This window comes from Anas platyrhynchos, chromosome 3 (genome assembly GCF_047663525.1).
Source record: "Anas platyrhynchos isolate ZD024472 breed Pekin duck chromosome 3, IASCAAS_PekinDuck_T2T, whole genome shotgun sequence".
Lineage (NCBI taxonomy): Eukaryota > Metazoa > Chordata > Aves > Anseriformes > Anatidae > Anas > Anas platyrhynchos.
In genome coordinates this window covers 100,194,132-100,207,014 of record NC_092589.1, presented here as the reverse complement: position 1 = coordinate 100,207,014, position 12,883 = coordinate 100,194,132, and the positions used below count along the sequence as shown (strand labels likewise).

Here is a 12,883-nt window from a genome sequence, read left to right as displayed (position 1 = left end):
TCTGTGTTTTCAGAAGTATTCTATGCATTTTTTATTGTTGTCATAACATAAATTAAATAGTTTCCATTGTTTTGTTTCTAGGGAGACGTATCTAGAGGCATACATGTGTTCTTTGAGGCAACTGAACTTTTCTAAGATTGCCATTTAGAACATCTAGATTTTTTTATGATCAAAACCACTGCTAGTCCACATATCTCGAATTTTTAAGAATTTAGTAATGAGGTAGGTTATGTGGTACATAAAACTAGAGGACTGAACAGCTTGCAGGAAACTGGTATGTAGGAATAAATAACGGTTCCCTCAAAATCCAGCAAAGCCTTACCTCTTTGTTACACGTGCACCCTTTACACTGTTTCTTGGACTACCTCTGACACAATTCACCTAAGAATTCAAATCACTGCAGGGCATAACTTTGTGTTCATAGATTATTTTTATAGGTGCTGTTTTACATAATAGTTCAGGACTCAAATATAATGGCAACAGAGATGGTAAGTTTAGATCTAGTAAAAGGTAGATATTTCTGAGTATGCCTGATCATATATAACCAAAGCCTCAGATTTTCCTCATATTCTTGAAAAAGGTGCCTTACCACTGAGACATTTTCAGCTTTATAACTCTTCAGAGAAAAGAGCATTATATCAGACAGCAGGCAGTCCAACTACTCTGTCCATATTGCTGATCTAGCACACAATTTAGTGCTTTCACTTAAACCTGGTTAATGCTGCCTTCTAATGTAATATCAGGTAAGTTTTAGGCCTGTTTCCTTACTCTTTGAAATAGCTGCCCTATTTAATACATGTGCTGGTATTTCTTCTTGAGGTCAGGGAAGAAATAAAGGCCCTAATTGCAAAGATATCTTTGCAACAGGCTGCCCAGGGAAGTGGTTGAGTCACCATCCAAGGAAGTCTTTAAAGAAACATGTAGATGTTGAATTTAATAAAATAGTGTAGTAGTGGACTTGTCAGTATGGGATTAAAGTTGGACCAGATGATCTTAGAGGTCTTGATCCATTAGCTTTGTGTTGTTTATCATTTATTCTGCAGCCTTGGTTCACTGCTGTGTCACTAATACTTCTCTCATTCTTCTATCTCAGCTTTCTGTGGCTTCCAGTTTCTCCAGTGTTCTCTGCTGTCCATCCCCTTCATTTTTTTTTGTCTGCTGATTTCTTCATTCATGACTTTATCTCCTCATCAAAAGATCTGTTGTGGCAGTCCTCTGTGCTGGTTCATCTCACTTTATTTTTATCCTTTCACATTCGAAAATAAATCCATAGTCTCCACAGAATGTACTCTGGGTTCATTAAGTTCTGTCACTCTTCTGCATAAAGAGCTCTGCTCTTACTGGTGTAACAGTCAGTTACCTATGGGTATCTTTCTGTGGAGTTAGGGTGATGACGTTTACATTTGGATTTCACCTTACGTGGAATGGTAATATTCTGTTTCTACATTTTGAAGAAGAATTAGGGAAAATTGAACAGGTGCAGAGAAGAATAAGTATGGTGACTGGAGCAAGAAGTCACTGATACGAGGTAACTAAGTTATTTCTAATGCAATAGCCTGAAGATTTGAAAAATGATCGACTGTAAAAGCATAAGGAAGGTAAATGCCAAGAAAGGAAGGTTTCAGCCAAAGGCTAATGTTGATAAACAAACAAAAAAAGCAGATGTAAACTAGTAGTGAATTACTTGAAGCTGAACATTAAGAAAGTTGTCTTAGCCACTGGGGGAGCAGGACTCTGAAATAGCCTCTCCAAATGGCTAATGGGGGCAAAAAGAGTGGCCAGAAAGTTGGTTTAATGTCTGCCAACACACTAACCGAAGTATCAGAGAATGTGCTTCGTTTAGTTCCATGCTCCTGACCTCATCTATATAAAGGTTGTCTTTCATCTAATAAAGCCTATAGTTAACCATATTGTTATCTTCTTTTATGTTTCTGTTTGCAGTTCCTTAGTATTGTATTTGACCCTCTTTAAAGCAGTATCTCTTGCATCCAGCTGAAACCATAAGCTTCAGCTATGCTTCTAAATTAAATGTTGTAGGGAAATGTACTTGAGTACTGAAAACTTATCACTTTTTCTACTGAATTTTCAGCAGGTCCCTGGCATGATTTTGATCTGGGAAAGGCAGTGGGTGTCAAATGATTCCGTACTAGTTTTGGAAGTTCCATGTGCCAGCAGCTGTCCCCAGTAGGCGATCTGAATGAATCTACCTTGGTTTCAAGACAGTGCAATAACATGAACAGGGTCATACTCTGACATTTGGCCTTGGTACAGCTCCATTCACTGATGTAAATATAACTGGTAGTTCCAAGTCTCTGGTGACCTCTTTGTAATCATGTATTAGATATTGTATTCTCTCCTCCCTTAACCTGATAAATGGTGATCATACACTTTCCTTGTAACATTCATGCTCCCTAAATTCCATTGCTTGGCTAAGTCTATAACTGCCTTTATGTCTACAGTTTTTGTGTGTCACTGCAAACATCTCTTTATCACCCCTTCATTTTTCGGTTAGGATTTCCCAGCCAGCTACCCTTTGTCCTTTTTCATTTGCTAGAAACAATTTTCTGCAAACACCTCGTAACTACCTTTGTTCAAGATCCATCTCTCTTTGCTTTATTCTGCTACTCCTTCATTAACTAATTATTAATTCAAGCTAAAAATGATGAAATAGGATATGAAACTGCTTGTTGCTGATCACTACAGAGCATGTGTGATTTTCAAGTTGAATTTTTTTTTTTAGAAATTGTCACCTTCTAAGCAATGTGAGAGAACATATTGTTCTCTGGATACTGTTTCAGATGCAGCCTTTTCTTTCAATCCCTGCTTTTTGTCCAGTTACTATTCAGTTGTTGGAACATCCTTCTCTGACCTTTGCAAATTCAATATTCCTCTACTCTCACCTAGATTCGGTTCTTACTTGAAAGTTAATGTATTGCCCTGTCTCTTTGACTGCTTAAGTTCTTTTTTAAGTTGTGTGTCTTGTAGTTCAAACAGAACCATAAGATCTCCCTGTCAGATCCAGCTTTCATCCTGTTCTTGTGAATTTTACAGATTGAACTTAGTGGTTTGCCTACTACTTCAAGCTTAAGCCATTTCTCTGCCTACATTCAAACCTAATCATAGCCCAACGCTGCTGCATTCCTTAAGTAAAAATGTTAGGTCTGTGGTTGTTTGTCCTGAGTTCTAACCCTAATTCAAAAAGTGTTCTTGTCATTAGCAGTGACCCTGACATCCTCAGAATTTACTATGGGATATTTCTTTGCACACACCCTGTGTTCCACATTCTAAAACAATGTGCTGGATCCAGTAGAAAATGCATCCCTTCAATACTTGAAGTTCCTACCCAAATTCTATTCAAAATATAGCTTTATCAAAACACGAAGGAGCAGCAGCAGCAGTCATTACTATAAGAAATGAACGTATTTAAAGCCCTATTAACAATGAATCAAAGAATATCCCAAGTTGGAATTAACTTACAAGGATCTTCAAGTCCAACTCCTAGCTCAGCACAGGACCACCTAAAAATCAAGCCATATGTCTGAGAGCATTGTCCAAATGCTTCTTGAGGTCTGTCAGGCACCCATACCACAATTATAAGAATGGAACAAAGTACCACTTACTAGCAGTTCCACAAAAACAGTATTAGCCTAGTAAGAACTGAAGAGTCTCCAGTATGTTATTGTACTTATTTTAATGACATCAAGTTTTTCTTGCTGCAGTTTCAAAAGCTAAAACAAACAAACCCAACTCCCCTACCACCACCTTCACATTGTTTCTCCTTGCAGGGCAACGCAGCAGCACGCTTTTGACTAGAGAAGTTCAAAATGTATTGTTTTAATTTCACTTGATCAAACTCTACATTTACTTTAGGATTTGGCTGATCATTATTTTTTTGGGGCTTTTATAAACCATAATCTAGTTAACTGTGCACATTCATTGGTACATGTGGAAATAGGAACTGTTGCTAACTGGATCCTGTAATCAAATTCTAATTCCACCTTTAAAGTTTTGCCTGTAATGTAGTAACTCGTATTTAATTCAGAACGAACCGTAATTCATTTGCTGGTATTACTCTATCCTTTGCTTGTCTTGCAACGATCCAGATCTATCTCTATTCATTGTTAAGTGCATTAAATCCAGAAATATAATGCCTCATCTCATTCTCGATATTGCTTGTCCACCAATTAATCTTTCTCTTTTCCCCTTACTTTACTGAACTCTGATCCCAATCTTAACGTTAGCAGTAGCTCAGTCTCCCTCTCAGACCTAGGGTAAACTGATTTACTTCTGAAGAAAGAGTAACCATCCTAGCTTCTTGTGGGGCTGCTAGTGGTTTTAGCATTGCATTTGGAATTCCTGTTCTCAGCCTAGCATTATCACCACAGTACATACTTGTCCTCTTACCAGATCAGCAGTTAATTAAGATCTTTAATAAAAATTATTAATTAAAACTCATCAATAGCCATGAATAGTTTGAACACTAATCTTCACTGTGAGAGTGGACACTTGTGCAAGAATTGTTACAGAGAAAGACTGCTTAGTTCACTTAGCTGAAACCTAACCAGGATCAAAGTTGTTTGTTAATTCACTAGTTACAGATAATGTGCTGGTAGTATGTGATCAATATCAGTGTTACAGCAAGTAAACCAAAATATTAGGTAACTGCAAAATGTTAATAAACACCTCAACTTTCTGAGTGCTCTTTATAACTAATCCTCCACATTTTTAATTGCACTTATAGGCATGCATACACTTCATGTTATGTGTAATTGTAATGGCACTTACAGGCATGCATGTGTATCAAATGTGCGGTTTTCCATTCATGCACATCCAGCCTCACAGGCAGTGTAAGCTGTAAACACAAACACACACCATCTGTTCTGGCAGTGCGTGTTGTTCCACTTGCACACACCTCTTGTTGGAGATGTGGGTACTCCAGCTCTGTGTGCTCTCACAACCCAATGATCCATAAGCTGGCAAGAAAGCCCCACCACAAAGCCACATGTGCATGAAGAGATGTCTTTACTGCTTACACCCCACGTTGTCACTCCTGTAGATAGGTGCAGATTGGTCACAGTGCCTGGTGGGGAGGTTGCTCTGCCTGGCATGGGCATAGGCAATTCCAGGAGGGTAACTTGTAATGGTATCAAGTCGGGTTTTGACTACTGCTGTTTCCAGTCCAGACTCTCTCCCCACAACTGCAAGTTTTCATGCTGCTTTTATACTTCTTATTAAAGTGACTTAGTTTCAAAAGTCTTCTTGAGGATTATCTGTTACTGTTCCATTGAGCAAATGCTGTTGAATACTCTTTAACATGTCCTGTTGGGAACTGACGATAGTCTTCCTTTTCAACACGGTAGTTTGGTGTTAACATCCTTCAGACAGTTTAGTGTATTTAATCTATGCACACATATAGTATTCATACGTACAATTGTATCTTTGCTGGTGGTTTTGTCCAAACCATTTGCTAAAGTTGGCCATTAAAACCTATAAACTCTTCACTGTTGCTGGCACCAGTTGCAGGACCAAGCAACTTAGTTCTTCAGCCTATTTTACGTTTCTTCTTGAACTTTAAACTCAATACTAATCCTTTCCAAATAAAAGTGCAGTGTCCTATGACAGGTAAACAACTAAAATTTCTGTCTGTTCACTGTTAGATACAGCACTCATCCTAAACTCATGAGCAGTAACTGAGGCTTTCAGTCCCTGTTAACACTATATACTAGTGATAATAAAACTTTGTGATACTTGATATATTTGTTTTTCAGAGCATAGATGTTTGTATCCATCTCAATCCCCTAATTGTTTTCCATCGTTTTGTCTGTTTGTTGATTTTCTCTTACTTCTGCTGCACAAACAGGGTTCATGTGGTTGCTTAGTTTTCTAGGTCTCCATTTAACCAATGAGAATTCTGTTGGAGCTTTTCTGTAAGCTGATACTTTTTGGTGGAGCTTTTATGTCAGTAGTATACAACTTCTGTCATGTCTAATGCTGGAGATTCATCTAACTCTACCATTTTGTGTGGCAGTTCCAGTCACTTCTCCCTATTTCTTTACAAAATATAGAGAAAATAGAATTCAATACATTGAACATACTACTCATTCAGATTGATTTGTAAGTGACAAAAACTTAAGACATATGTTTTAAAGGTTGTACAAGAACTTTGAGTAAGGTAGACAGGCTCTTCAGTGTCAAGGAAAAATAAACCTAGCTAGACTATTGTATTTTCATACAGTATGTGGCATGGCAATGGAAACAATTTTACAGCCTTTCAACTTCAAAAGAAACCAGACCCACAGCCCATTTTTCAAAGCAGAGATTTAAGGAAATGTGCATAATAGATGAACAATCAATAATGTGATTGCAATCTCAGTCATCAGTACCCTTGATCAGTTGACTTGACTGAGGTGACAGCTGAGTTATAGGGCTTCTTTAACTAATTAGTGTAAATGTAGCAAGTATACCTTTCCTATAACAATTTTCTTGAGAACACTTTCATTCTGCCCTAAGCGTATTGTAATTTAGGATAGTTTTCTCTCTCATTTGCTATGGGGCTGGTACTGCAGAGTACACATGATGAGGTATAAACTAGAGTGAACCTCCTGTCTCAAGTCCTTAATCCACACCAGTGGTCAGAAGTCCTTAGCAAAAAGTTTGTGTCATTATAGAATGTAAAGATGAATGAAAATGATATTGTACGTACCATGTCTGTGTATGTTAGGACAATACACATGAATGCTGGTTCCTGCAATAGTAGGTCTCCGACCAGAATTTCTATATTTCTGTTTTGACCAGTGTGTTTGTAGAACTGTGCTCTGTGTATTCAGATACCATTATTAAGGACGTTCCACAATGTAATTTGTTTTTATTCCAGTATGCTTACTCATAAATCTCGATGATTTCAGTATCATATGCTGTATGTAGCACTGTAGCACCATCTTGTGTGAGCTGCAGATGTGCTTCCAATACATGCATTCAGCAATCTTCATGTGTACCTACTACAGTTTCATTTAAAACTATTTAAATTTTAACAATACGTTCTAAAAAATTATTACAGTGCAATTTGAAAAAGTTTCACTTTCTCATCTGCATAATATCACATCTATCATAATACAGTATAAGGTATATCCACCTGAGTTTATGTAAAACTGAAATGAGGAAACAACAACATGAAACATCTCCTCCTTATAATACATATGGCAGTTTTCATGATGCCACAAGATGCCTCTTTGTTAGAATGCTCCATATAAGGTATGGAATGCTGCAATCTGAAGGCAATAAATATGTATTTTATGTGGTTTATACCACTAGGATACAGAATTAATGCACAGAGATTAGAATATTGGTGAGAAATAAAATTAAACTATAGTAGGGAAATAGCTGCTGTGGAAAATAAAGTTGGAAATGTTGTAAAACACCTGATGGTAATGCTTAAATTTAAAATTCATTAATTTAAAATATAATTTAAAATGCTTTTAAATGATAGCATGTATCAGATGGGGCAAGTATTTGGAAGTTGTCGTTCATAATCAGTTGTAGCACTTTGAGGTTTCTGCATGTTTGGAAAGATATACATGCAAGGGAGCAACAAGTGGGAAGCAAAATGTGTAAAACAATCCTGTTCATATGATAGAGCAAGCAATAACTGAAGATATGATTGTGGTGCATCAAATACTCTCCTATACATCAAAGCACATTTCACACGCGCTTCTTTTGTTCCATATTTTTGTGCTTTCTGTCTAGGTTCCCTTCATTTTTCTTCATACTTCTGTTGAGCCAATCTCAATATAGTCAATAGTTTGTATAAGAGGAATGATAGTCTTAATTCAAGTTTATTCCTGAAGGTAACTACTACTACTTCCATCGTTGCTATGAGTCCAACATAGCAATGTTGGAAGTGATGGTGACTCAAGTGATGGTGACAGTTCTTCTGTTAAATGTAATTAAAAGAGGCTCTTGCTGTCAACTTCCCTTATTGCCACTTTCAGTCTTTTTCTTTTTCATGCTATCCATTATCTTATTTTTCTAAGTGTATTAACATTATGCAGTAATAAATAAATAGTGACTCTAATTCTCCTTGAGTAATTGTCCATTTGGACATTAAGACAATGGGAAACGCTTGTAGTTAATATGTAATATAAGAATTTGTGGCCTTCATTGTAACTTGGCACTTATAGCCATACCTGCTGCCTGATTGTGGCATGAGGGTAAACCACAACTCATCTTCCTTTATACATGCAAATGAATCATGATTTTTAGCACCTCTTTAGGTGCTAGGGCATGAGAAGATACTGATCCCCAGTATCTTCTCAGTGTTCTTCAGGTAGGGAGTAAAAGTCAAAGCATCTTGTGTTTTTTCCCTATGATTTCCTCCATCACAATATCTGGTTTCAAACCATACTTTCCATGTGAACACATCATATCATCCTGACTCCATCATGCTTGAATTCTTGGTGTAAGATTATGAATTCCTGAATACTTCGTCTGTAAGGGTTTAGACTGAGAAAGTAAAAAGGATGTTTAGAAAAGCTGCCTTTTTTGGTAGAAGTAACTGGTGGAGGTAGGGACCTAATAAACACAGGCATTCTTGTCTGGTTTCATTTTCACACCAAAAGAAATAGTGATGTGTGACTTCAAATTATGAATATAGACAGAGAGAGAAAGATTGTGTGATGAAGAAAGACAGCATTTGACTTCGTTTCAGTCAACATTCTCCTAGCCCATGGCCAAAAAAAAATTGTATTAGTCTTTAGTGATTGTTACAAATTGTTGTCGTGACAGGAAAGAAACTAGTCAATGGAATGAACATATATATTGACACATTGCAAAAAATAGCTATGCTTTTTATGCATGTATTAGTCATTGTCATTGTCCTCTCTGTTCATTATTTGTTGAGAGAAGTTTGTATTTGGGCTGGGGAGGGCACAAAAAGGTTTTTCTTCTGTCATTTGAATTGATAAAAGCAACTAAAAGAAAAATTCTGTGGGTATCATTTGTTGAGGACAAACTGACAAAAAAAGTTGTAGTGGTGCTTCTCTCTACATCCTTTCTTGATCTGAACTTGAAATATGTAAGCCAAGAGGATCTTGGCTTCTGCTTTTGCAGCAGAATTCTGGCAGCAAACATGACTTGGAGATGCAGTCAATGCTGGAAACCTTCAACCTTTGTTTGAACATATGTGCAGCCACCATGACCATATAGCCAATACATCCTGAATTATCTGAATTAGCTGCATAAAAGCCTTAATTATTTCCTCTTAACTAGTCTTCCATTGCACCTCATAGGTGTTTTTTTTCACTTTTGGATGTGTTCATGCAAGAGATTTAACTGTTTACTAAATCAAAGTGAAACAACATGCAAGATACACTGAAATCCTAGACACTATAAGCCCAGTGAGAAGAAAGAGAAGAGAGAAGGAATGTGCTATGAATATTTTGCATTTTATATCTCAAGTACTGATTAAAAAAAAATAATAAAGCAAAATTGCTGCTGTAAGTTTCACATGTTGTGTCAAGAAACTCACAGGGAACAAAGTCCAAATCCAAAACCCAAAAGTTGTTCTGTTGAGCAACCTTTCAGTGTACTGGCACTTTCTTCAGCTCAGCACACCACTTTTGTTCCTACTGTCTTCATGGAACAATACGAATCATACAAAGAAAACTGCTGATCTTTATTTTGGACAGAGTGCTACTTTATGAACTCAGTTATGTTGGTAGGCTAGATTCCAAATGTCCTGTACTAAGAATGTAGTGGAAAGCAAGGGCTTTTTCATCTGCAGTTGATACACTCAGATAAATTTGTCTGATATCTTTGTTACTGTTTTCTACTGTTACTTAAGAATATTTTATTCAAGGACTTAATGTATGTGCAATTTAGTAATTTTTCTTTAATTTCTTTCACTTCAGGTAGCTCTTCAAGCAATTCCGTAGAAGTGACAGCACTTTATTCATTTGAAGGACAACAGCCAGGTGACCTGACTTTCAAAGCAGGAGAGAAAATCAAGGTCACAACCAAAACAAATTCACAGTTTGATTGGTGGGAAGGAAGAACAGGAGAAAAAACTGGCATCTTTCCAGCCAATTATGTTGCCTTGAGTAATGACTAAATTTGTATAGAATAAAACGTTGACGCTAAATATATTTAGACTAAAAAATATATTTTAACTTCTCAGAATTTATCAAAAGGCGATTCTTAAGACAAATTCAACACAAAATTCAAATGCATGTAATGGCCTTAGCTTTCCCTTAAACTCATTTCTTAAATAACCATTAGGTGATGGTCAATTTATGATTAAATTTTACTTTTGGGTCAAGTTGCTATATGAAAAGTACTCTACTTTGCATCTAGTTTCAATTCTGTAATGCTATATACATGTATTTTTTAAATGAGGGAAAACTTAGAAGTAATTTAAAACTAGACATGCTGAAAAATACTAGCTTCTTTTAAATTATGATTTATGGTCTCAATAAAAATACTGTCAAATTTGCATCAAACTATTTGAGTTGGAGTTTTTTACTAAACACACGGTTATTTATTCAGGTATGGCAGAAGAAATTACCTTCACTTGGTTTTAAAAGTCACTTTAGTCATTGCAGTTTTTCTTAGTAACTACTTTAGGTCTGGTCTCCAGTACAGATCAGTGCAGCTGACAGCAGTGATCTGCTGTTATGATCTACCAATCTATCAGGTGCTATTTAGCTTAAAGGCATTCCACCTGAAGGGCAAGGCTAAGCCTAGTATAGCAGTAGACTTATCATTAGAAAATCATTCAGTTCCAACCATTGACAAAAATTTCTGGACTTCTTTCAGACTGAGTCACACATTTTTAACAAACAAAACCAAAAACGAGACAGAAGCAAGACCAAAATTAAGTGTGTTTAATACATTACAATGAAAGTATTCCCTATACTTTGCCTGACAGATGAGGTAAATGTGTATGATCCATCTTTACACAAACACCACCACTGAATACCCGTATGCTTTACGGTATTTTTGTAAAAAGGTGTTTTCCAACCAGCTGAAAAGTGATATGTAAGTGTAACTGTAGTATAGTCTTAGTATACATTTTCTGAAGGATTATTGTAGCATCTACCAATCTCAGGTAAACCAAAAAACTAATTCTGTGTTTGTCTATTTTCACAGACTGCATATATTGCTTACTAAGCAAAGAAACACTGAGCCATCCAGTATCCAGACTGATTGAATAGAATTAATAATATCATAGACCGAGAAACTAGATATTCCCCATACTTGCAAAGAATCGCTCTTGCATTTATTATACCCTGTTGCTGCACTTCAGTTATGCAGTACAAGCTGAAGCATCCACTAGCAGAATTGTGCTATAGTACTTCATTAGTCATTTCCGGAATGCTGGCTGCTATTTCAGCCAGTATACTTGCCTTTGTGTAGGGTTGTTAAAGCTGCTTAACTCATCTCAAGTGCTTGCTCCCATGAAACTGACAGAATTTATGGACTTGCACAGTAAAATCTTTTTATTGTTTATGTAAATTCAGTTTCTTGGATTGCTTTAGCCTAGGGAAAAATGCGGGTTGTCTAATCTAACTGTTCATGACAGTCTGTAGACTCTGCAGTATAGTACTGATTAATCCTAAATCCAAGGTGAAAGGGAAATTTTAAATGGAAATTGTTATCTCATACCTGGAAAAATTCTTTCGTCCTCTAAATATAATATAGGAAAGAAAATTCAGTGGGTTAATCTAATGCAAGAAATAACATTAATTTTCAAAAACAAGACTTCTTGAAGCGGTACAAAACTACACTGCCTGATTCTATATGCCTTTGACACAAGCCAGATCAACCTACGTCAGTGGACTAAGACTTAATTCCAAAAGTGTTTTTAGTTACAGGCTTTATGGGAAAAGGCAGCGTGCGCAATTTTGTAAACTAAGAGATCTGTAAAGGGCAGGTAGCTATATAGCAGGTTTTCTTCAGGAGGTCTACAAAAAAAATATTAAAGAAAGGGATATATAGAGGGATGCAGAGGTTTCTCTGTATTTGGTAATAAAGGTTTTCCATGAAAGAAGGCTCATGTATGAGTTCCTTTGCTAAAGAAAGCCTGACCCAGATCCAGAAGAAAGAAAACAGTGGAGGAGATGGTGCCTCTACCACAGAGTATTAGAAGTGTTTGTAGACCACTTATGAGGTGCCTGGCATCTGGTCTTTTAGTGAGGGGTTGGAAGGGTAGATGTCTGTGGCCCCAAATCAGTAAGTATATTGTACTAGAAGAGGAAAAAAATGTTGTGGAACCATGGGGTTTTCTCAAGGAGATACTTAATAAAAGGTACAGAGATTACAGGCAACATACTTCTGTTGTGGTGTTGGGCAGGTCCAACTCAACATCTTGCTTATTTAATTAGTTCTCTTCAGCTTATAAAGCAACGATTCTTATTGCTCAAGCAGTTAATCATACAACAGTAATTTCTCTATATATAACACAGATACCTTCCATGTTTATTTTAGGTCTGCGTTCTATGTATGGCAGCCTGATTTCATGTCACTCTTGGTCGTGTGTCTCAGCACCTTTAGGAGTTTTTCCCTGGATATTATTGCTAGTCACTAGGTCACTAGTCTGGTGGGACAGTATTACAGGTGTGCTACAAAGAATCTTCCTTCTGAATTGCCTAGCTGCTGTATTTTCACTAATGCATGTACAAATATTTCTGGCAGCTTTTCAAGAAAGTTTTCACCTGCTGTGGCCTTTATTAAAATATCAAATGATTTATCTGCTAGGAGCATTTGAATTCATCTTCCTTCTATCTGTGGCCTAAGGTTTACCCTTTCAGAGACTGAGATGCTTGCATAAATGTCACAGCTTGAAGGACAAAAAGAATGAAAACTCACTGTTATTTTCTCACCCTCAGCA

At 36.7% G+C, this 12,883-nt stretch overlaps 1 protein-coding gene across 2 annotated transcripts in view; it reads left to right on the top strand.

The window, feature by feature from the left end:
* SH3YL1 (SH3 and SYLF domain containing 1) overlaps positions 1 to 10,493 on the top strand; it is a 43,647-nt gene extending 33,154 nt beyond the window's left edge. For both annotated transcript variants that reach the window (XM_027455152.3, XM_027455153.3), the window contains exon 10: positions 9,906 to 10,493. In XM_027455152.3, the coding sequence (XP_027310953.1) occupies positions 9,906 to 10,105 (200 nt within the window). In that variant the 3' untranslated portion in view covers positions 10,106 to 10,493. The remainder of the gene's footprint in view (positions 1 to 9,905) is intronic.
* Positions 10,494 to 12,883: the final 2,390 nt, after the last annotated feature.